Source organism: Oncorhynchus kisutch, linkage group LG11 (assembly GCF_002021735.2).
Source record: "Oncorhynchus kisutch isolate 150728-3 linkage group LG11, Okis_V2, whole genome shotgun sequence".
Taxonomy (NCBI): domain Eukaryota; kingdom Metazoa; phylum Chordata; class Actinopteri; order Salmoniformes; family Salmonidae; genus Oncorhynchus; species Oncorhynchus kisutch.
The window spans coordinates 52,649,705-52,674,206 of NC_034184.2; the positions used below are offsets into that span (position 1 = coordinate 52,649,705).

The following is a 24,502-nucleotide window of genomic DNA, read 5'->3' on the forward strand; positions in this document are numbered from 1 at the left end:
GAAAGAGAGGAAAGGAAGGATGGGGAGAAGAGAGGACAGAAAAAGAATGGGGAAAGGTGACGGGAGTCCTGTTGTCAGGCAGAGAGGAGAGGAGGGACGGGGAGAGGAGATGGAGGCAGACAGAGTGGTTGGTTCGTTCTCTCCCCTCTCTTCTCTCCTCGCCTCCGTCCAGTAGGGCAGTTCTCTGAAGAGAAGGACACGGAGACAGAGGGATAATGATTTTAATGGCACCTTCCCTTTCACTCTTTCTAACTCTCCCCCTCTCTCTTTCTCTCCTGTTTTCCCAGTGATGGCCTCATCAGCTGTGCAGCTGTGCTCGGGCTCCTGTCGCTGCCTCTAGGAACCAGGTCTGAGTGACGCCCCCCTCTACCAGTCCCCTACAACCTCATCCCAATAACAACACCAGCAAAACAAATGCGACCATGTACAGCGTGGATGACCTGCTCATCTCGCATGGATACAAACTGCCCCAAAAAACCTCTACCTCTACTCCTGCTGCCTCCCCCACACCACCGTCCTCTTACGATAACAAGCGTTATGGCGACCCGTCCTCCTGCCACCAGGAGATCTTAGAGAGCCGGTCCGGTGGTGGTCATGGAACAGTGAACGGGTATGAGATACAGTCTGGGCCAGGGGTCTATGTGTATAGCAACAGCACCAGCACCAGCAGGCGGCCCCAGCCACCGTCCCCAACCAAAGGTGGGAGGGAAAGGAATAGCCAACCACAGAGGAGGGAAGCGGACAGCGGTAACCAAGGTGACGCGCACTCCATGGGCGATTCTCTCACGACAGATAGCGGGTGAGTCTGCTGCACAGAGCTTGTTTGGCACAAATAGATTCATGCAAAGGTGGACTCCGTCAGTCAAGAAGTTCTGCATTGGGAGGATGCTTTCTTTATCTCTTTACTACGCTTTCCCCACTCTCCCTCCCTCCCACTCTCCCTCTTCCTCTCCTTCTAATAGACAGGGAGTTGGGGTAATGTCCTCCCCCCAACTCCCTACCTACCTACCTCCCTACCTCCCTTTATAAAGCCAGTAAACAGGTAGTTTGGGTAATGCTTTTCTCCTCCCCTCCCTCCCTCCCTCCTCTTCTCTATAAAGCTAGTAGACAGGGAGTTGGGGTAATGCTCCTCCCTCCCTCCTCTTCTCTATAAAGCCAGTAGATAGGGAGTTGGGGTAATGCTCCTCCCTCCCTCTCTCCTCTTCTCTATAAAGCCAGTAGATAGGGAGTTGGGGTAATGCTCCTCCCTCCCTCCTCTTCTCTATAAATCCAGCAGACAGGGAGTTGGGGTAATGTGTTCTGGAGTCTTAATCTGCCACATGGGACAGTTGTGTTGTAAACAGACTAGAGCTGCTGCTACTGCTGATAGACCCCAGCACCACCACCTGAGCATGCCCAGTTCTACAGACAGAAACAGCATCCCAAATGGCACCTTAAATCCCTATATAGTGCATTACTTTTCACCAGGACGTAAAGGGGTTTCATAGAGCTCTGTTCAAAAGTAGTGCACTGTATAGGGAATAGGGTGCCATTTTGGACGCATACAGACAGATAGGGATGTCTGCCCGGCGTATCGAGAGCCTCACTCTTAGTCGCCACACATAGAAACTCCCTCATGCGCACAGCATTTAAATATGTAGGCTATACGAAGAAGAGATGCCTCCTGCTCTATTTCATTCAGTTCACAAGTTATGCAATGGAAACCTTTCCCGGGGAATGTCCCCGAGTGTTCAAATGTACGATTTTTACCGAGGCACTTTTTCTTTCGTCTCTGCCTTTTCTTCTTGTCAGCTCGAGTAGCCTAGTTTGCAGTACCAGTCCTGGAGGATTGTGTATTGTATAGCTCTGTAGACACAAGGACGGTTAATAGCATCCATCAGTCATAGAGATCCTATAGCTTAATTCATTTGACATGTAATTCTATGATATCAGTGCCCAATGCCACTCAAGTATGTACTATTTGCTTATGGAACAGTCGTTTGACCCTGAATACAATCCATGGATACGCTGATGATATTAGGCAACATAACACAACCTGCATATCCCCTACCCTTGCCTCAAGTCCAAACAGTGCATTTGATTTGAAAATGCAAGATAATCAAATGTGCCACTTTTTGAAATTGTTGTTGTTGGGGTGTTTTTAGCTCAGTTTTAGAACGTGCATATGGAATATTCCTAATCTTTCCACGAGGAGGTGCAGAGGACTGAGGATTGGGGATTGGCTAACTAGGCTATACTATATTATGGGATGCAGTGGAACTTACCTAATGGTCACGCCTGCCTGTACTGACATTAAATGAAAAGGGCAGATCAGATCATGGATGGAAAATCAGCCTCCCTCAGCCCATAGGGTGCACACATGTGCATGTTTGTTAACATGTTCAGTAGGAATATCCAGAAACAGAGATGTTGAGCTTGCAGAGAGAGTGATGATAAACACAGTGCATTGGTTCTGCAAATCGGATATGCTGTTATAAAGTCTTCAGATACAGTGCACTATCAGTAGCAGACTGATAGCAGACTGACTTTAGCCTGTCTGTGGTGGTCTAACTCCCCCTAGTGGTAGAGGGGCTCAACGACAGACACATCATCACATTCATCTACTGGAGAACTATTCCTGATGTGTCCTGTGTGTGTTCTATGGTCTATGAGCGAAACCATTGGTTCTCAGTTCTAATACTGTGTCTGTTCTGTGTTCTAGGTTCTGATACTGTGTGTTCTGTGTTCTAGGTTCTATGAGGGGCCCAGAGGCGTGTATTCTCATCACAGGGGCTCCAGAGACTTGTCCTACTGGAGGAGGAGGGGCCAGGACTTCAGCATTCTCCTGGACTACGCTGACTTCAGAGAGCCCCGAGGAGGTGGTACCTGTAGGAGGACAGAGGGGGTGCAGCAGCAGCAGAGACAGGAGGTGAGTTGATTCTATGATTTGTTTATACTACACTACCTTTGACCAGAGCCCATGGGTGCACTAAAAAGTAGTGCACTATATTGAAATATGTTGCCATTTGGGAACGAGCCAAAGACCATTGTGGTTCTGTCCTCTGTCTAGGAGCCCCCGGAGGACTGCCAGCAGCGTGAGAAGCAGAGCTGGGCAGCTCAGTCCCAAGCTCAGGTCCAGGCCCGCTCCAGGCAGAGAGAGGCAGCACTGAAGCAGTGGAGGATGACCGCCGAGGACAGGAAGTGTCAGAGCCTGGGCACGGACATGTGGCGGCCCGCCGTGGTGAGCTTCTCCTGCCAGCTTTCAGACAGCGAGGGCGAGAGGTGGCCTCAGGCTCAGGAGCAGTATCTGCAGCAGCGCCACCTCCGCACACCGGATGGTGCTATGGTTGTAATGGGTCCCAGGAACAAAGGGAAGTCCCAGTCTCTGCCCAGGATGCTGCAACCGGACAGCCTGCAGTACGTGGAAATGTCTGGGTCTATTGGGTCTGTGCCTGGGCAGGACGTGCACAGGAGGGTCAACGGCCACCCAGGGTTTCATTACGACCCTTACAGCATATATAACCACAACCAGGCCGGGGTAGGGGACAGGGACAGGTGGCCTGAGAATGACAACAGACCCTCCAGTCAGACTAGTATGACTAGCCAGGTCAGCCAGGTGAGTCAGGCTTCTCAAGTACCAAAGGTCCGGTACAGCCGTCCCCTGCGACCTCCGTCCTACGAGGTGCATCAGCAGACCCGGGGGAGCTCCGAAACGCTCTCAGGAGAGCCAGAAGCAGCATCAAGCCCCCAGCCCCAGGCCAGGGACAGAACCCCACTTCCTCACCCCAGTATAGGTGACCCCAGGCTGGACTATTATACACAGGATGGAGGGTCTGGCACGGAACCTCCGGGCTATATCCCTCCCCCATCGTATCCCCCCAAGAGAGCTCCTCGACCTATGAGAGGAAGCCATGGAGGTCACAGGGGCTATGGAGAGATCCCTGTCAACTACAGGTAACACATTATGTAGCTTACCTACTCATGATTTTATATAGCTTTTTTTCATTTGCTATTGAAGCACTTTGACATTATTTTCTGTAATTAATAGCGCTATAGAGGCGAATTTGCTAAATGACCAAATTAATGTAAATGCAATGTACAATTTAGAAGTTAAATAAATGGTAATGTGTTATTATCAGGTACCACCAGATGTACCAGCAGAAGCAGCAGATGCGTGGGACCCCAGACCCCTGGTTTGGTAGCAGGCACACCGGTGGAGGAGGGTCCGGGCCGGAGCCTCACAGAGAGAGGAGTGTACCCCACAGGAAGCAGCACTCCGCTGGCTACAGTAAGCAGCAGCATCAGCCGGTCCTGGGTCCTGGCATCCAGTACATCCCCTTCGACGACCCACGCCTCCGACATGTGTCCCGGGGAGGAAACTCGTCTCTATGTGGCCGAGGTAACTCCATGACGGACGCCAACAAGATCCGCCACATCCGTAACTCCACATCCTCCGAGCTTCCCAGTGTCACCGTGTCAGACCACTCGTCTGATGACAGTGCCTTTTTGTCGTCCGCTTCCACGGGGGCCCCACCGCTACTTGCCAGCGCGCCAGACCCGGCCAGTCCCATGCCGCTGAGGTCTTCTAGCGACTATGACAATAACAATAACAGGTGGCAGCAACAGCAGCAGCACTGTGATTTGCACAAAGAGACTGGCTCACTAGATAACTTCCCAGCAGCAACTTCCCAAAACTGTAACAGGTATAATCCTAAACCAAACCAAGGTGGTCCCTCTGCCTTCCAGCCACCAGCCTCTGCTCTGCCAGTGTGTCACAGCTCCAGCTCAGATCAGGGCTTCTCAGAAACAACCATCACACAGGTGAAGAAGATAGTTCCAGGAGACTCAGGAGTAGACAACCTCAACAGGAACTCTAAGAGGAAGGCTCACAGTGAGACCATATTCTGCCTGGTGTCTGTCCCCATCCACATGCAACAAACCAATAAAGACTCAGCAGACCAGAACAATAACGAGAATATGCCTGCCAGTCTGCCAAGTATTCTGCCAATCGTGAGTGTCATCGCCACAGTAGACAACCAAAACACTGTGGTCCAATCCAAATCAGAGAACAGCCAAAGCCTCTGTAGCAAGTCGTTATCAGACATGGGTCTCAAACCCCCCTCCCACACCAGCAGCTTCACCTCAATGAGAAGCACCAGGAAGGGTCCTCTGAGGAAGGAGATAGTAGATGCCTGGTCACTCCAGGCCAGTGCTGACAAGGAGCTGTGCTACGCCGGCTCCTGGCCCGGGGACCAGTACAGGAACCAAGAGACCCAGACCAGCTCACCCGTGGCAGTGAAGGGTCCTGGGGGTACTGGGGGGACAGGTCAGCCTCAGAGTCCCCCTGGAGGACAGGGACAGGGGGGGCAGGAGACAGGCCACCCAGCCTCCGATACCACCATGGACAGTGGTGCAGGCACCGACTGCAGCTCCGGCTCGTATGGTGTGGACTATCCCATGAAGGGCCAGAAGAACCTCCACCTGTCCAGCAACAGCGCCTTCTCCTGTCTCAGTATCAGCCCGGCCCAGCCCCTGTCACTCCCACCCCAGCCTCCACCCCCTGTCCCTTGGGAGGGGAGAAACCAACAGACCTCCACATCCAGGAAGACTGGTACTACCACCTCCAACACCACCAAACCCCCAGTCAGTGCCAATGCTAACATCCAGGGCCAGGTGGCATTCGGTCAGTTCCTGCTGAAGCCGGTGAGCCGGCGGCCGTGGGACGCCATTGAGGAGCTGGAGAGTTTCAACAAGGCTGCAGGCGTAGATGTAGACCAGGTCCAGAAGAAGATTAAGGTCCAGCCCAGGAGACCCAGTGTCGACCAGTGTATAGACGACCTGGACGAGGTCTACAGGACCATCATGGAGCTGAGCGGAGAAGACACACAACAACATCAGCACATAGCCCCTCCGCATCTGGACCCTGAGAGGGAGACGGTTCGCCTTCCAGACCAGCGCCTGAATAACAAACCCAACAACAACATCCCTACCATCATGCCAAGGCTAGACAGCTGGGGCCCTGGCTCTACCATTGACCCAGACTACAGGGAGGTGAGGAGTGCTTTCTCCAGGCCTCAGCCCCAGAGCAGAACTAGCATCCTAAGACTGAAGAGAGAGGACATGGCCCCCACTGCCACCCTAACAGAGTCCACTGGCTTCCGAGACTACAACTCCCACAATGCTAAGGGTGACCCCAGGGTAACCTATGACTCCAGAATGACCTACAGGCAGGAGCTGGACATCCCCGTCGCCAAGGAGTCTCTACTGAGGGACGTGGGGCTCACCGTCTACACTGTCCCTGGAGGCACCATAGAGCAGGGCCAGGATTGTGGCTGCCCATTCACACTGATCACACCATTAGACCACAATGAACTATGCCAGAATGTACAGCTATCAAGGGAGAACAAAGACTTTTTTGCCAAGAACAACCAGGTTGAGGTTGTGCACATCAGTGATGGGACTAATAAGGAAGAGCTTGGCTCCGCTAAAGTAGTGGAGGAAGGGAGGAAGGTAAAGAAGGATAACGTGCCCATCATGCCATCCAGATTTAGGGGGCATGAGCCCAATCTGAACATCCGCAGGGCCCGGAGTGAGAACAGCAGGTCGCCCAGAGGTGAAGGGTCGCAGGGGACACCACACACCGGCAGATTGACTAGGGAGGCAGCGTTTGCATTCGAGGATGACGTCTACAGATACAGTGTCAGCTCCGATCCTCTGAGTTGGCGTAACGAGGCTACGTTGGCAGATATACACCTGGAGACCCTGCTGATCAAGGAGAAGGCAAACACCATGCCCACAGAGGACCTGAGTAATCTATATGAGGTGAAATGTGCCAAGGGGATCCCTGAGAACGAGACAATGGAGCAGAGAGCAGCCAGGATATTGGGGATAGACATAGCCGCGGATTCACTGCGGGGGATGGTCCAGGAGAGAGAGGAGGAGCAGAGAGAGGAGGAGGAGTCACTGCAGGGGGTTGTAGAGGAGAGAGAGGATGAGGTGTCACCACAGGGGGCTGTCAAGGTGAGAGAGGAGGACAGGCAGAACAGAGAGAATGAGGGAGAAACTGTCATAGGTGAAACACAGGAGCACAGAGACAACACAGTGACTGAGAGAGAGACCCAGGAACTCAGTCCAGAAGGAGCACATGCTGTGGAATCACTAGGCGGGGTCGAACAGAAAGTGGAACACAGAGACAACCCAGAGAATGAGGACGAAACTCTAATAGGAGAAACACTGAAGCACAGTCCAGACGACAACAGAGATAAAAAGCATGTGAGAAGAGAGTACGAGCAAGTGATGAAGGTACAGGTATCCGTGGTTACCTTGGAAGAGGAGACGAGAGGAGGACCCAGTAAGGATGACAGCTTGTCAGTATGTGAGGACAAACGTTATGGAGGAGACAGAGAGAGATTAAGCCACCCCTCCATGGTGCTGGACCTGCCAGAGTTCCCCCCTAGCAGCCTCCCCTTGTCTCTGCCTGTGACCCCAGACGAAGAGCTGACCCTTAGCTTGCTGAGTGTGGGTGGAGGAGGGGAGAGGAAGGGGCACATTGGTCGTGCCTCCCCCAGGCTCTCATCCTCGAAGTCGCCAGGCTGCACAGAGAGTATGGTCCACTTGGATGAGGTGTTCTCAGTCTCCTGCGTACTTATCAGGAGTTTAGACTCAGGAGAGCCAGAGCAGGAGACAGAGACGGAGGTAGTGGTAGTAGTACAGGTAGAGGCTGAGCAGGAGAAAGATAAGGGGATGAGCCAGGGAGAGAGAGAAGAGATGGAAGAGGAAAAGTTGAGGATAGAGTCAGAGCCGGAGGGGAACGAGATAGACAGGACAGACAAGAGAGAAGATGAGAGGATAGTGTCGGGAGAGGAGAAAGACCTGGAGGAGGAGGAGTTGAAAATAGGGGAGAAAGAGCAAGAGTTGACAATCAAGGTGGAGAGAGAGCTAAAGGTGAGAATGGAGGAGGAGAAAAGTGGGAGTCAGGAGGAAGAGGAAAGAGAAGTGCAGGAGGTAGAGAAAGAACCAGAGGAGGAGGATAATACAGAGAGGCAAGTGGAGGAGAAAGAGCCAGAGGTGAAAAGAGAGGAGGAGAGGAGTGAAGAGTCAGATGATGAACAGCAACAGGAGGTTCGGCCAGAGCCGGTGTCCAGGCCAGTGAAACCTCCTCTCCTCCCCAAGCCTGTCCCCATGCCTCGCAGTGGCACGGTGGCCAAAAGGGAGATCACCCTTCCCCTGAGCTTCAGTGTCTCTTCATGTGGCTCCTCTACAACCCTAGAGGAGGACGAGCTGCTCCCAGGTAGGAACATGGACACACACACACACGCCTTTAACAATAATACATGTAACTGTTACATATTTATATAGGACTTTTCATACACTGGGGGAAAATAATCACAAAATCTACAATATACACATGTATGTTAAGTTCTTTACTTCATCTTTGTGTAAAACTCTTTGTATCCTGTTTTATTTAAAGCTTCATTTTATCATGTTTATCACAAGAGGGAGCTATCATCCTACCGTAACATGAAGGATCAGGATGGAATTTAGAAAATATTTTACGTACATACTGCTGGAAAACGCACTAAGAACATTGTCAGATTAACAAGGAGGGATGCAAACTCTGCTTTTGTTGGTTTTGTGACTTTTTGACCCAAATGGACTATTTAGGTGTTTTTATAGTAAAACTGTGGGAGAACCCGGCCATTAAACCACTCCAAAACCTAGCAGTTATCCCAGCTGTACGACAGAGCTTTTTATGGGGTTGGTTTAGCGGGTGTGGATGGAAGAAGGGAGGGAAGGCCAAGCCAAGCCATTGTGTGAGCTGGGAATCCACAGAGACACGGGGACTTACACATTGTTTTAGAGATTAGATGGATTTCCCTAGCCTGGTCCCAGATCTGTTTGTGCTCTGCCAGTGTGGCATGATAATGAGTGACCAAGCATTGGCTTGATAGCACAAACAGACTGGCAGTAAGGATTTCCCTCGTTACTGTATATGGAATATCATCATGAATGTCTGACTGGATTGTGATTGATGCCATTTTTTCTCCTCAGACTCCTATGATCCTAGTCGAGTGGAGAGAGTGTAGCTTCTGACCTCTATGAATATCTTCGACATCTGGTGGGAATCGGCTTTGATCACCGCTCCGTCCGTCCTCCGTCCGTCAACTTTCCAGTCAATGCCTTGGTCAATGCCTATATAGCTCTTTTGAGCTCTATGGGGACTGGTTAAAAGTACTGCACTATATAAGGAATAAGGACGAAACTTAATCTCACTCAATGACCCCCCCCCCTCAACCACTGTGCCCCCTTTTCACCAATACAAGCATTGTTTAAGCAACAGCAACAGTCCATAATATGCCTGCCTGACTCTGACCTGGTGCTCCAATGGACCTTCCGACTGCCAAACAAGACAATTACTGGGACCCATCTGTCCTCTGGCCTTCATCCTTCTACTCACACTCCTCATCCTCCTCTTCACCATCTTCCTCTCCTTCTAGACGCTTCCAGTCATGAGCCAACCACTGTTGCTTAACGGGGTGATTTTCCTACCCTGTCCTGTCTGGTATTTTTTTGTGTTGTTCGTGCATCCCAAATGGCACCTTTATAGTGTACTACTTTTGACTAGGGCCCCGGTCAAATGTAGTATACTCTATAGGGAATAGGGTGCCATTTGGAATGCGGGTTTGGTTTTCTTGGATTTACATGTCTGCCATCGACTGTCTCCCAATACAACAGCACTGTGGTTCCTATGAATGTAAAGAAGTGCTTATGCTTCTCAAACACAAACAAATGCTTTAAGACGAAACCACAATAAGACAAATGTCTCGTGTTACAATCAGTGTTACCTACGTACACCAAATGTAAATAAGAATTATAGAGGTTTAAGGTTTTGTTCCAACAGACTTTTGTGATGTTTATTGCTGAAAAACGGTATATTTTCTTACCTGTGTTGAAACTTACACTGAGTATACAAAACATTAAGAACAACTGCACTTTCCATGACAGACTGACCAGGTGAATCCAGGTGAAAGTTTATGATCCCTTATTGACGGCACTTGTTAAGTCCACTTCAATTAGAGTAGATGAAGGGGAGGAGAATGGTTAAAGAAGGATGTTTCAGCCTTGAGACAATCGAGACATGGAATGTATACCATTCCGAAGGTGAATGGGCAAGACAAAACATTTAAGTGCCTTTGAACGGTGTATGGCAGTATATGCCAGGCGCACCAGTTTGCGTCAAGAACCGCTGCTGGATTTTTCACACGCAACAGAACGATCCACCACCCAAAGGAGATCCAGCCAACTTGACACAACTGTGGGAAGCATTGGAGTCAACATGGGCCAGCATCCCTTTGGAACACTTTCGACACGTTATATAGTCCATGCCCTGACATATTGAGGCTCTTCTGAGGGCAAAAGGGGGTGCAACTCAATATTAGGAAGGTGTTCCTAATGTTTGGTATACTCTGTGTATATGTTGAAGAAGAATCTGATTTTGAAGCTATACTCTTGAGATGTTATTACCAATTGATACTTCTCTCCTGTTCTCTACACTTGTGTGTTTGTGGCTTGGCCGCGAGGCCTGAGAATGTACTTATATGTCAGGCTGAATCAGATTGATTGTTTTTGCTGTTTTGCCAACTCCTATATGGAAATTGCCACGACAGTTGGTGTGACAGCAAAACATATCTGGGGCCAGAAGTTTACATACACCTTAGCCAAATACATTTAAAATTCCATGTCTTAAGTCAGTTAGGATCACCACTTTATTTTAAGAATGTGAAATGTCAGAATAATAGTAGAGAGAGTGATTTATTTCAGCTTTTATTTCTTTCATCACATTCCCAGTGGGTCAGAATTTTACATACACTCAATTAGTATTTGGTAGCATTGCCTTTAAATTGTTTAACTTGGGTCAAATGTTTCTGGTAGCCTTCCATAAGCTTCCCACAATAATTTGTGGGAATTTTGTCCCATTCCTCCTGACAGAGCTGGTGTAACTGACAGGTTTGTAGGCCTCCTTGCTCGCACACGCTTTTTCAGTTCTGCCCACAAATATTCTATGGGATTGAGGTCAGGGTTTGTGATGGCCACTCCAATACCTTGACTTTGTCCTTAAGCAATTTTGCCACAACTTTGGAAGTATGCTTGCGGTCATTGTCCATTTGGAAGACCCATTTGCAAGCTTTAACTTCCTGATGTCTTGAGATGTTGCTTCAATATATCCACATAATTTTCCTCACTCATGAAGCCATCTATTTTGTGAAGTGCACCAGTCCATCCTTCAGCAAAGCACCCCCACAACATGATGCTGCCACCCCCTTGCTTTGCGGTTGGGATGGTGTTCTTCGGCTTACAAGCGTCCCCCTTTTTCCTCCAAACATAACGATGGTCATTATGGCCAAACAGTTCTATTGTTGTTTCATCAGACCAGAGGACATTTCTCCAAAAAGTACAATCGTTGTCCCCATGTTCAGTTGAAAACCGTAGTCTGACTTTTTTATGGTGGTTTTGGAGCAGTGGCTTCTTCCTTGCTGAGCAGCCATTCAGGTTATGTCGATATAGGACTCGTTTTACTGTGGATATATATACTTTTGTACCTGTTTCCTCCAGCATCTTCACAAGGTCCTTTGCTGTTGTTCTGGTATTGATTTGCACTTTTTTTACCTAAGTACGTTCATCTCTAGGAGTCTGAACGCGTCTCCTTCCTGAATGGTATGACGGCTGCGTGGTCCCATGGTGTTTATACTTGCGTACTATTGTTTGTACAGATGAATGTGGTACCTTCATGTGTTTGTAAATTGCTCCCAAGGATGATCCAGACTTGTGAAGGTATACAATATTTTTTCTGAGGTCATGGCTTATTTCTTTTGATTTTCCCATGATGTCAATACAAAGAGGCACTGAGTTTGAAGGTAGGTCTTGAAATACATCCACAGGTACACCTCCAATTGTCTCAAATGATGTCAATTAGCCTATCAGAAGCTTCTAAAGCCATGACATCATTTTCTGGAATTTTCCAAGCTGTTTAAAGGCACAGTCAACTTCGTGTATGTAAACTTATGACCCACTGGAATTGTGATAAAGTGAAATAATCTGTCTGTAAACAATTGTTGGAAAAATTACTTGTGTCATGCACAAAGTAGATGTCCTAACCAACTTGCCAAAACTTTAGTTTGTTAACAAGAAATTTGTGGAGTGGTTGAAAAACTAGTTTTAATGACTCCAACCTAAGTGTATGTAAACTTCTGACTTCAACTGTATATAACACTGTGGTGTTTGTCACTCAGAGCTATACTGTTGTTGCACAGGACTTCTCTTGGGGCTGCTTTGAGTGAGCAGCCGAGAGCCTGTGTATTAAAGGCCCAATCCCAGAACGACCCTTAGATGCACTACGGTCTAGGGGTCCATTTGGGATGGGACCTAAGAAATTGATCTCATTACACATCCATGTGTTACATCTGTTTGCTACTAAGAGTACCAAGAGTACTAAGAGTACCAGCGGTTGCACTGCTAAGTAATGTTATTGGTCCTGTGTCACCTGTCTGTGAGTTGCTGGTGGTTTTGCATTGGTGGTATCCCTCAGGGGTGAATGTGAGGACCGTTACATTTTATTTACAGTGCCACCCCCCAAACATGACTCTGCCATAGACTATGTCAGGGTGGTGTGACAGGTTAGAGTTAGTTTTTTCAGCAACAGCAATCGCAGCAGTATTTCATTTCACAAATGTATTTATGTTTGTTAATCACACCTCATACTGTACAAAATAAAAAAGTATATTTTAAAATATTTTAAAATGTTAAAAAGGTTTATAATTAACCGTGCAATTTCATTTGCTCACATACGTCCATGTGAATATGTATTTTTTTGTAATTAATGAATTTGGTGTTGCAATGAATGATAGACATAACATCTCAGTGTGCCTTGTACACATTTCTGTTTCTATGGAAAAAGTCCATATTAGTGCACTATTTAGGATATAGGGTACCATTTGGGATGTACCCAATGTTTATTTGTGTTCAACACGTACAAATTATGTACTGTAACTTAGCTAATTTCTTCATTTCAACTGGACATGTTGTAATTCATTGTTAATTGTATATGGATATGACCATTTTTAGTTATTTTGGAAATCAAAAATATATATTTTTGAATTAACTTTTTGGATATATACTGTAAAACGTACATTTATGAATCTGATAAATGTAAGCGTTGAACATATCAAACGCCTTGTAAGCTGGCAAAGAATTCTTCACTTTCGAATTTACTTCTAATTGTTATACACCTTGATGTTTTTGTTAAAATAACTGACTTGCATATTACATAAGCCTACATGCAAGTCATTGTGCATTATCAACCAGTACTGGTTGAAAGATCTAGTTCTGAACCAAAACAGTTTTCTGTGTATAAAGACTTAACATAAACAAACAATTTTTGTCTGCTTGCTACAAACATAGTGCTATTTTCTTTACCCCTTGTTTGAAGTTACATGGTATGGATGAATGATACTTGATCTGGTTCAAGACATGCATAAGCAGGAAGTCAGTTTGAGCTTTAGTTTGTGATACTGTATTCCTGATATCAAGCACAGGATAATGTTGATACCCTAGAATTAGAATGATTCTAATTCTAAGAATAATTTGACCTAAAAATTATTCTAATTCTATGGTTTACGCTACCAACACTCTGTCCTTCCCTGTAACTCTAGGCTAGGTTCCAGGTGGACTATAGTTATGTGGACATTGTAATAGACCTTTTGTACTGCAAGGTATTTGTAACATAGACTATTGTTGCACATCTTGCTGTGATATTTTCTATTTTCATACAGTCTTTACATATTTTTTTGTTTGTTTTTGCGTGTAAATGCATTAGATGTTATGGAGAGAAAGGTATTTGGATATAATTGCATTTGGTACTATAGTATACCTGATAAGCAGCCGTTATATATTTCATATAATGCATATTTTATTTTATCATTTTTTTCAGCAAGTATTTAAAATGAAAGCAAGGTATTTTTTTGAGTATTCTAAAAAGGGAACTCTGTGTTTAAAGGCACATGTTTGTCTGTATTCATGGTATGATCATTAGAAATGAGCATACATACAGTCATAGTGCGCTTCTTTTGTATAACATTGCCGATTATTAAATCAACTTTGCATGTAAGCTATGCCTCTGTTTTGTATTAACACTTCTGGGCCTCGCTACCCCCTTACTACGCCAATGAGCAGCCATTTTGACTGTAACATTCTAACAGTATGATAAATAGATTTAATATATGCTATCGGGGAAATTATCGAATACAAAAATACAAAAAAATATGTATTTCAAAGAACACAATAGCATTTTCATTAGTTTATATTACTGTAGGTGACCTGCTGCAAGGTTATTCTTGGAAAATGTGATATTTTGAAATAGAGCTCATATCTTACAAAGGTACGGTAAGTGTTTTGAAAACCTCCGAATCTGCTCTTTCTGGTACTATAGAAATCAAAATATCTTACCTGCAAGTGACGCTGCAGGAGGATTTGAAAAAGTAACGTTTTGGCATTTAGGATAAATCTAGAACGGAAGGCAGTCAAGTTGAAGGGGGCTTGGCACTTCTCGTGCTAATATCACTGGAGAAATATGTATATGTACAGTCTATTTTGGTTTCAGTACAAAGAGACAATCATACAGATGTATTCATGATGAATTTGTATCTGTTTTATCTAAAATATTCTAAACTACACTATTCTGGCAGTGCAAACTAGGGGAGACGGGGCAATTGTATTTTACTCTATTGCTCAGAGACCACTTGAACTAGACCAGTAATTTTTTTATGTAAGTAACTTACATCTGTCTCCTAACCATTCATACCATTTACATGTCTGACATTTGGATCACAATACAGATTTTAATCCAAAAAGTCTGGACATTACAATTGCCCCTGTATGTGCCAGGGACAATTGTAAATGTAGCTGAGGTCAAAGGTAACAACTAAAAAAAGAAACCAATACATTCACTGAACTTCAGAGGCATTCATGTTTATGAATGATCATATTATCAAAGACATGGAATGAATTTGCCTAAAATATAATTATTTCTAAGTATGTAACAAATATTTACAGTAACAACCCTGTTTTTGCATGGTCATTTGGTTCCCCTCAAAACATCTGAATAGTCTGTTGGTGACAGAAATGATATTAGTTTACAAGTTATTTAGCACTCCACAGGAACCCACGGTTATTTAAAGTTAGTTTTTGTATATTAATGTAGAATACATAAAATCCTAAAGTTTAAATAAAATACAAATCATAATTTGGCTGCTTGGCTCAGGGTCATTTTAACAATGCGTTACAATTGCCCCCAACCCACCAGCCATGACAAAACCTAATATGCCTAGCAAGTGACAGCAATAGTGACATGTCAATCATGTCAACGTTTAACCAACATATAGTGATGAAATTACTTGGACAGTATAATAAAAGTACATCAGATGGAAAACAAACATTTGCAAATAGTGAGATATTTGGCTGACACATGTCAAGCAAGGAGAGAACATAAAGAACCTACCCTACATCGCACATGGTTCCTTGAAGGTAGGGCGTGATTGAATCTGTCCATGGTGCTGGACAAGGTATATAACTGATCTAGTAGCTCTGCATGGTACTGTTTTTCAGCTATAGAAGAACAACAGGGTCAGTGACATAGGCCTGCCTGTACTGTACCATTTTAGAACCCATAAGTACTTTCTGACAAGTGCCCAAAGTAGTAGTGCACATTAGGTAATAGGGTGCCATTTGGGATGCACACATGATCAAAGCTAGCCTCCTTGGCATGTGAACAGCATTTGAACGTCCAAATATAACAATGATGTTGGTTATTTCCTCTTGTTCAGGCATTCTCATGTTGTGTCCTTCCCTCCCTGGGATTGACTCATTTTACCACGAACTGATTGTCCTGTCTTCAAAAGGTTAACAAATAATGAACTGTTGTGTATCTTCCATTCATATTGACATACCAATTCTTACCATATTCTATCTATAGTGTCAGTTATAGTTTACAGTGTGGCTTCATAAAAACCAAGCTAGTTACAGGATAGTAAAGTTGTAATGTTATGGGGCAATAGGATGAGTAAACTGAGTGCAGTGTAAGTTCACACAGACAAAAAGGAAATCAATAGAGGCTTAATGGAAAACCAGTAGTACTTCTAGTACTTCATTGAGTAATCCCATATACCAGGAAATATATATATGAAGAGTTTCATTCCAAAACGCTATATATAAACACTCAAACTGGACTGTTTTATCTCCATCTCTTCTTCCCCTTGGTGCTGTTGTCTGTGCCCAATAATGTTGGTACGATGTTTTGTGCTGCTACCATGTTGTTGTCAGGTTGTGTTGCTACCATGCTGTGTTTTCATGTGTTGCTGCCATGCTATGTCTGTCTTTATGTAGTGTTGTGGTGTCTCTCTTGTCGTGATGTGTGTTTTGTCCTATATATATATATATATATATACATAAAAATCAGCAGCTACTCTTCCTGGGGTCCACACAAAACATGAAACATAATACAGAATTACATAATACAGAACATCATTAGACAAGAACAGCTCAAGGACAGAACTACATACATTTTTTAAAAGACAGAAGTAGCCTACATATCAATGCATACACACAAACTATCTAGGTCAAATAGGGGAGAGACGTTGTGCCACGAGATGTTGCTTTATCTGTTTTTTGAAAGCAGGTTTGATGTTTATTTGAGCAATATGAGATGGAAGGAAGTTACATGCAATAAGGGCTCTATATAATACTGTATGTTTTCTTGAATTGGTTCTGGATTTGAGGACTATGAAAAGACCCCTGGTGGCATGTCTGGTGGAATAAGTGTGTGGGATTTTCAACACATTCATGTCTCTTATAAAAAGAAGAAGTGATGCAGTCAGTCTCTCCTCAACTCTTAGCCAAGAGAGACTGGCATGCATAGTATTTATATCAGCTCTCTGATTACAATTAAGAGCAAAACGTGTCGCTCTGTTCTGGGCCAGCTGCAACTTAACTAGGTTTTTCCTTGCAGCATTAGACCACACGACTGGACAATAATCAAGATTAGACAAAACTAGAGCCTGCAGAACTTGCTTTTTGTAGTGTAGTGTCAAAAAAGCAGAGCATCTCTTTATTACAACTAGACCTCTCCCCATCTTTGCAACCATTGAATCTATACATTTTGACCATGACAGTTTACAATCTAAGGTAACGTTAAGGTCTCCTCAACTTGTTCAACAGCCACACCATTCATTACCAGATTCAGCTGAGGTCTAAATACAATGCTCTTAGTTTTAGAGATGTCCAGGACCAGTTTATTACTGGCCACCCATTCCAAAACAGACTGCAACTCTTTGTTAAGGGTTTCAGTGACTTCATTAGCTGTGGTTGCTGATGCGTATATGGTTGAATCATCAGCATACATAGACACACATGCTTTGTTTATTAATGCCAGTGGCAGATCATTGGTAAAAAATAGAAAAGAGTAGAGGGCCGTTGATTTGAATAATCATTTTTTGGCATAATGCTATATTTCTGCCCCACCCTTAGACAAGTAAGTAATACTGCTAGGTTTTACACGGTCAATTGAAACAAATAACTACATTTATGAAGTCTAAAATTGACTCAATGTTGAGAACAAGTTCTCATTTACAACTGCAACCTGGCCAAGAATAAAGCAAAGCAGTTTGACACATACAACAACAGAGTTACACATGGAATAAACAAACATTAATACAGTGGAAAAAAGTATATATACAGTGTGTGCAAATGAGGTAAGATAAGGAAGGTAATAAATAGGCCATGGTTGTGAAGTAATTACAATATACCAATTAAACACTGGAGTGATTGATGACCAGAAGATGAATGTGCAAGTAGAGATACTGGGGTGCAAAGGAGCAAAGGAGCAAGATAAATAAATAAATAAATACAGTATGGGGATGTGGTAGTTGGATGGGCTATTTACAGATGGGCTATGTACAGATGCAGTGATCTGTGAGCTGCTCTGACAGCTGGTGCTTAAAGCTCGTGAAGGAGATATGAGTCTCCAGCTTCAGTGATATTTGTAGTTCATTCCAGTCATTGGCAGCAGAGAACTGGAAGGAAAGGTGGCCAAATGAGGAATTGGCTTTGGGGGTGACTAGTGAGATATACCTACTGGAGCGTGTGCTACGGGTGGGTGCTGCTCTGGTGACCAGTGAGCTGAGATAAGGCGAGACTTGTAGATGACCTGGAGCCAGTGGGATTGGCGACGAGTATGAAGCGAGGGCCAGCTCATGAGAGCGTACAGGTCAAAATGGTGGGTAGTATATGGGGCTTTGGTGACAAAATGGATGGCACTGTGATAGACCGCATCCAATTTGTTGAGTAGAGTGTTGGAGGCTATTTTGTAAATGACATCGCCAAAGTCGAGGATCGGTAGGTTGGTCAGTTTTACGAGGGTATGTTTGACAACATGCGTGAAGGATGCTTTGTTGGGAAATAGGAAGCCAATTCTAGATTTAACTTTGGATTGGAGATGCTTAATATGAGTCTAGAAAGAGAGTTTACAGTCTAACCAGACACCTAGGTATTTGTAGTTGTCCACATTCTAAGTCAGAACCGTCCAGAGTAGTGATGCTAGCCGGGCGGGCAGGTGTGGGAGGCGATCGGTTGAAGAGCATGCATTTAGTTTTACTTGCACTTAAGAGCAGTTGGAGGCAACGGGATGAGAGTTGTATGGCATTGAAGCTCGTCTGGAGGTTAGTTAACACAGTGTCCAAAGAGGGGCCAGAAGTATACCGAATGGTGTCGTCTGCATAGAGGTGGATCAGAGAATCACCAGCAGCAAGAATGACATGATTGATGTATACAGAGAAGAGAGTCGCCCCGAGAATTGATCCCTGTGGCACCCCCATAGAGACTTGCCAGAGGTCCAGACAACAGGCCCTCCGATTTGACACACTGAACTCTATCAGAGAAGTAGTTGGTGAACCAGGCGAGGCGGTCATTTGAGAAACCAAGGCTGTTTAGTCTGCCGATACGAATGTAATAAATAAATAAGTAATCAATCCACACACAATACCCCATAATGGTAAAGCGAAAATAGGTTTTAAGAAATGTTTGCAATTTTATTGCAAATAATAAACAGAAAAAGCATTCAGACCCGTTGCAATGAAACTCGAAATTCAGCTCAGGTGCATCCTGTTTCCATTGATCATCCTTGAGAAGTTTCTACAACTTGTTTGGAGTCCACCTGTGGTAAATTCAATTGATTGGACAGGATTTGGAAAGGTACACACCTGTCTATATCAGGTCGCACAGTTGACAGTGCATGTCAGAGCAAAGAACAAGCCATAAGGTCAAAGGAATTGTCCGTAGAGCTCCGACACAGGATTGTGTTGAGGCACAGATCTGGGGAAGGGTACCAAAACATGTCTGCAGCATTGAAGGTCCCCAAGAACACAGTGGCCTCCATCATTATTAAATGGAAGAAGTTTAGAACCACCAAGACTCTTCCTAGAACAAACTGAGCAATCGGGGGAGAAGGGCATTGGTCAGGGAGGTAAACAAGAACCCAATGGTCACTCTGATAAAGCTCCAAAGTTCCTCTGTGGAGATGGGAGAACCTTCCAGAAGGACAACCATCTCTGTAGCACTCCACCAATCAGGCCTTTATGGTAGAGCGGCCAGACGGAGCCCCTCCTTAGGAAAAAGGCACCTAAAGGACTCTCAGAGCATGAGAAACAAGAGTATCTGGTCTGATGAAACCAAGATTCAACCTTTGGCCTGAATAACAAGCTCCACGTCTAGAGGAAACCTTGCACCATTCCTACGGTGAAGCATGGTGGTCGCAGCATCATGCCGTGGGAATGTTTTTCAGCGGCAGGGACTGGGAGACTAGTCAGGATCGAGGAAAAGATCCATTATGAAAACCTGCTCCAAGCGCTCAGGATCTCAGACTGGGGTGAATGTTCATCTTCCAACAGGACAATGACCCGAAGCACACAGCCAAGACAACACAAGAGTGGCTTCGGGACAAGTTTCTGAATGTCCTTGAGTGGCCCAGCCAGAGCCCGGACTTGAACCTGATCGAACATCTCTGGAGAGAGGTGAAAATAGCTGTTTAGTGACACTCCCATCCAACCTGACAGAGCTTTAGAGGATCTTCAGAGAAGAATGGGAGAAACTCCGCAAATACAGGTGTGCCAAGCTTGTAACGTCATACCCAAGAAGACTCAAAGCTGTAAATGCTCCCAATGGTGCTTCAACAAAATACTGAGTAAAGGGTCTGAATATTTCAGTTTTACATTTAAAAAAAATAAATTAGCAAACATTTCTAAAAACCTGTTTCTAATTCAATTTACATTTACAAAAACATTTACATTTAACATTTTAGTCATTTAGCAGATGCTCTTATCCAGAGCGACCACATATCACTGTCAAATACATAGGATAAGAACATTCCATTACAGCTAAACAATGAATATATAGCGTTTTGCGAAGAAAACACATTTTAATACACATCTAAAATCGATTAATAAAAATAAAAATAAAAAATATTTTACATACACATGAAGGTACACATAAGCAATCATTTCTTGTGAAACACAAAATGTGAAAAATGTGTGGATATTGTGTTTTGGAAATAAACTTTTCACATACAGTACACACACGCAAACACATTAATTGATCAGTTTCTGCTCGTGAAATGGTTATCTCAGAATCGGGTTTAGCTAAGTACATAGCATCACTGAGAATGTTGTGTTTTGTTCATTTTCTCGTCTAAATTCGCTACCCGGGCCTTGGTGTTACCACACATGGTTGTTTGTTATTGTTTCCTGCCCTATTGTATCTTGCCTTTCTGTCTCAGTTGTACTACTGAACCTCACACTTTCCATAGTAAAGGGGTTAAAGATCAGAACCAGGACCAGCACCACTGCAGACGTCAGCCCAGTCTTAATCCAATCGGACCGTGTTAGGGAGTGATAGGAAACAAATTGCCTGGGCCCCATCCATCGTCAGATTGAGAGTCATTAAATAGGCAAACATATTAGCAGTATGTATGAGTCATATTGTATTCCTGTAATCTACAGTAGGTTTCACAGCCTAATAGGCGAACTGACCACAGACCACGCTGACTGTTACACCTTTCCCTCCCTGGTTTTAGCTCAATGGGTATTTTGTCTTCTGTTGTGATTGGTCACATGGAATCAATTGCCATTGTGGGTAGGTCCTGCCTTCCTGCTGCATTGTGGGTAGCCGTAGTTGTAGCCTACAGGATGGTCGAGTCCCAAATTACACCTTTACATGGAGTCCTGGTTAAAAGTAGTGCCCTATAAAGGTGCAATTTGGAATGCACTCGATGCGCTTATCTATGTGGAGTAAGTATGCTACAGATCACAAGATTAGAGATGCCCTGTTCCCAGTCATGGAACCTGCCCACTTTCCCCACTCTGACTATCGGACCCAGTTGTCACCAACTGATTAAAACATCTCCACTTGTGCATAAAAAAAATTACATTCAGAAAAAAGATTCTCACTTCAATGTAAAAGGGTGATTACTGCTTGGCCTGGCATATCTGATTCATGTAATCACCATATTTTATTTTGTCTGGGAAAGACAGCAAAAACACAAGGCCTAGAGCGAACAGAGCGGTGGCTGTTTTCACTTTCTGACAACTGAAAATAAGACATGGCGCCAGAGCCTGTTGACGTCCAGGTGTTTGGCACAGAGAGGAAGCTCGTTCTGCTGTTCTCGGGTCTCGGGTCTCAGGGGACTGGCAGATCTGAGGGCTGTTGCCAGACAGCTGTGGGGGTTTATAGGGGAGGAGCGGATGGAACTTCCTCATTAGAGTTATTGAGGCCATCTGATATGGTTAATAAGTCCTGGTGGTGACATCTCATTGGCGTTTGATATGACTACCAGCAAGATCAAATCAAAGTTTATGTCACGTGCGCCGAATACAATAGGTGTAGTAGACCTTACACCTTACAGTGAAATGCTTACTTACAGGCTCTAACCAATGGTGCGGGAAAAAAAGGTTGGACATTGGAAAAAAGAGTAGCAAGGCTATTTACAGAAACCTATTAGTCAGGCTTATTGAGGTAGTATGTACATGTAGGTTTCGTTAAAGTGACTATGCATATATGATGAACAGAGAGTAGCAGAAGCGTAAAAAGAGGGGTTGGCGGATGGTGGGACACAATGCAGATAGCCCGGTTAGCCAATGTGCGGGAGCACTAGTTGGTCGGGCCATTTAGGTAGTATGTACATGAATGTATAGTTAAAGTGACTGTGCTTATAAGATAAACAAAGAGTAGCAGCAGTGTAAAAGAGGGGTTGGGGGGAGGCATGACTTGGGCTTGGGTGGCTGGGGTCTCAGGGCCCATGCCAAATCGTTTTAGTTTCCTGAGGGGGAATAGGCTTTGTCGTGCCCTCTTCACGACTGTATTGGTGTGTTTGGACCAATCTACTTTGTTGTTGATGTGGACACCAAGGAATTTGAAGCTCTCAACCTGCTTCACTACAGCCCTGTCGATGAGAATGGGGACGTGCGTGGTGCTCCTTTTCCTGTAGTCCACAATCATCTCCTTCGTCTTGGTTACGTTGAGGGATAGGTAGTTATTCTGGCACCACCCGGCCAGGTCTCTGACCTCCTCCCTATAGGCTGTCTCGTCATTGTCGGTAATCAGGCACTTGTCTTGTCAGCAAACTTAATGATGGTGTTGGAGTCGTGCCTGGCCATGCAGTCGTGGGTGAACAGAGAATACAGGAGGGGACTGAGCACGCACCCCTGGGGAGCTCCAGTGTTGAGGATCATTGTGGCAGATGTGTTGCTGCCCACCCTCACCACCTGGGGGCGGCCTGTCAGGAAGTCCAGGATCCAGTTGCAGATGGAGGTGTTTAGTCCAAGGATCCTTAGCTTGGTGATGAGCTTTGAGGGTACTATGGTGTTGAACGCTGAGCTGTAGTCAATGAACAGCATTCTCACATAGGTGTTCCTTTTGTCCAGGTGGGAAAGGGCAGTGTGGAGTGCAATAGCTTAATAATTACATGTTTCTATCAAAGTCATCAGTATTGTCCTCATAAGTCTCCCCTTGTCGAAAGATTTAGACTTCTTGGTTCCAAATTGAAGCGATTACTCGGACTTGGCTGGAGCCAACCCATTGATGTTTTAAAGCCAGGCACCACAGGCGAAAATTACATTTTTTGCATCTACCTATCAATTTTGAGATATGTTGGTATTTTTGTCCATTAAAATTAGTATTTTGAAAAAGTAAACCTAAAACTGTAAATAGCTTAATGAAAATGTGTATGAACTTGAACCACTTTAAAATGGACATAGATCAATTTCCAATCCCACTACAATATTTTAGACATAATTTCAAAGCCCATTTCATAGAGAATGTTACAAACTGGGCTATATTTAGCAACTTAATTTAAAGAGATGGTGGTTTGGTCTAAATAGGCTTTGGCATTTGGTAGTCTAAATTCAGTGTACTTGTCCTTAATTGCAATTTCCAGAAAGTCAGACTCTTCCCACATGCCAACTTATTTTTATTAGCTTCAGAAGCATCTGCATTCACCACGTTTTGTGTGGTTATATTTAGATATATTCTCCAGACTTGCCCAGAGGGAATTGTACCTTTTTTATCATAGATAAAACGTTATTTGTAAAAACATGTCAAACATGTATTTTACGTACATCTTTAGTATTTTACAGATAAAATATGAAAAAAAGTATTTATCCACAATCTGCTCTGGACAAGTCCGGGCCTAGAGTGTCTTAACAAAGAAACCTACATTTAGACTGACTTCATCCAATGAATGTATTCAAAAAAAATGTATTCATTCAATAAACGCATATTTAATGATATCACCTCATTTCAGACATTTGTTATTAGAAAAAAGTAGTTGATTGTGATATGATTAAGGGACAAAAATTACATTATGAGGGTGTGGTGCCTGGCCTTACATCCCTTCATCCAAAATAGCATACACACTTGTAAAAAGTAATGCACTATGTAAGGAATAGGGTGCCATTTGGAATGTAGCGCTTTTGTCTTGTGGGTTAATTGGCCCAGCACCGTGAACATTTACACCAGCTTTATAGATTGGGCAGCAGGTCAATGTGCCAAATATCACCACACCAGTAGATGTTAGCTCAACCATTTCTCTCTCTCTCTCTCTCTCTCTCTCTCTCTCTCTCTCTCTCTCTCACAGTTGAAGTCAGACATTTACATACACCTTAGCCAAGAACATTTAAAACTCAGTTTTTCCTAATTCCTGACATTTAATCATAGTAACAATTCCCTGTTTTAGGTCAGTTAGGATCACCACTTTATTTTAAGAATGTGAAATGTCAGAATAATAGTAGAGAGAATTATTTATTTCAGCTTTTATTTCTGTCATCACATTCCCAGTGGGTTAGAAGTTTACATACACTCAATGAGTATTTGGTAGCATTGCCTTTAAAATTGTTTAACGTCGGTCAAATGTTTCGGGTAGCCTTCC

At 44.4% G+C, this 24,502-nt stretch overlaps 1 protein-coding gene across 1 annotated transcript in view; it reads left to right on the forward strand.

The window, feature by feature from the left end:
- LOC109899544 (uncharacterized) overlaps nucleotides 1-9,785 on the forward strand; it is a 29,409-nt gene extending 19,624 nt beyond the window's left edge. Inside the window, exons 3-7 of the mRNA XM_020494875.2 lie at nucleotides 288-799; nucleotides 2,731-2,908; nucleotides 3,050-3,933; nucleotides 4,119-8,269; nucleotides 9,031-9,785. Of these exons, the coding sequence (XP_020350464.2) occupies nucleotides 423-799; nucleotides 2,731-2,908; nucleotides 3,050-3,933; nucleotides 4,119-8,269; nucleotides 9,031-9,065 (5,625 nt within the window). The 5' untranslated portion in view covers nucleotides 288-422 and the 3' untranslated portion in view covers nucleotides 9,066-9,785. The remainder of the gene's footprint in view (nucleotides 1-287; nucleotides 800-2,730; nucleotides 2,909-3,049; nucleotides 3,934-4,118; nucleotides 8,270-9,030) is intronic.
- The last annotated feature ends 14,717 nt before the right edge of the window (nucleotides 9,786-24,502 follow it).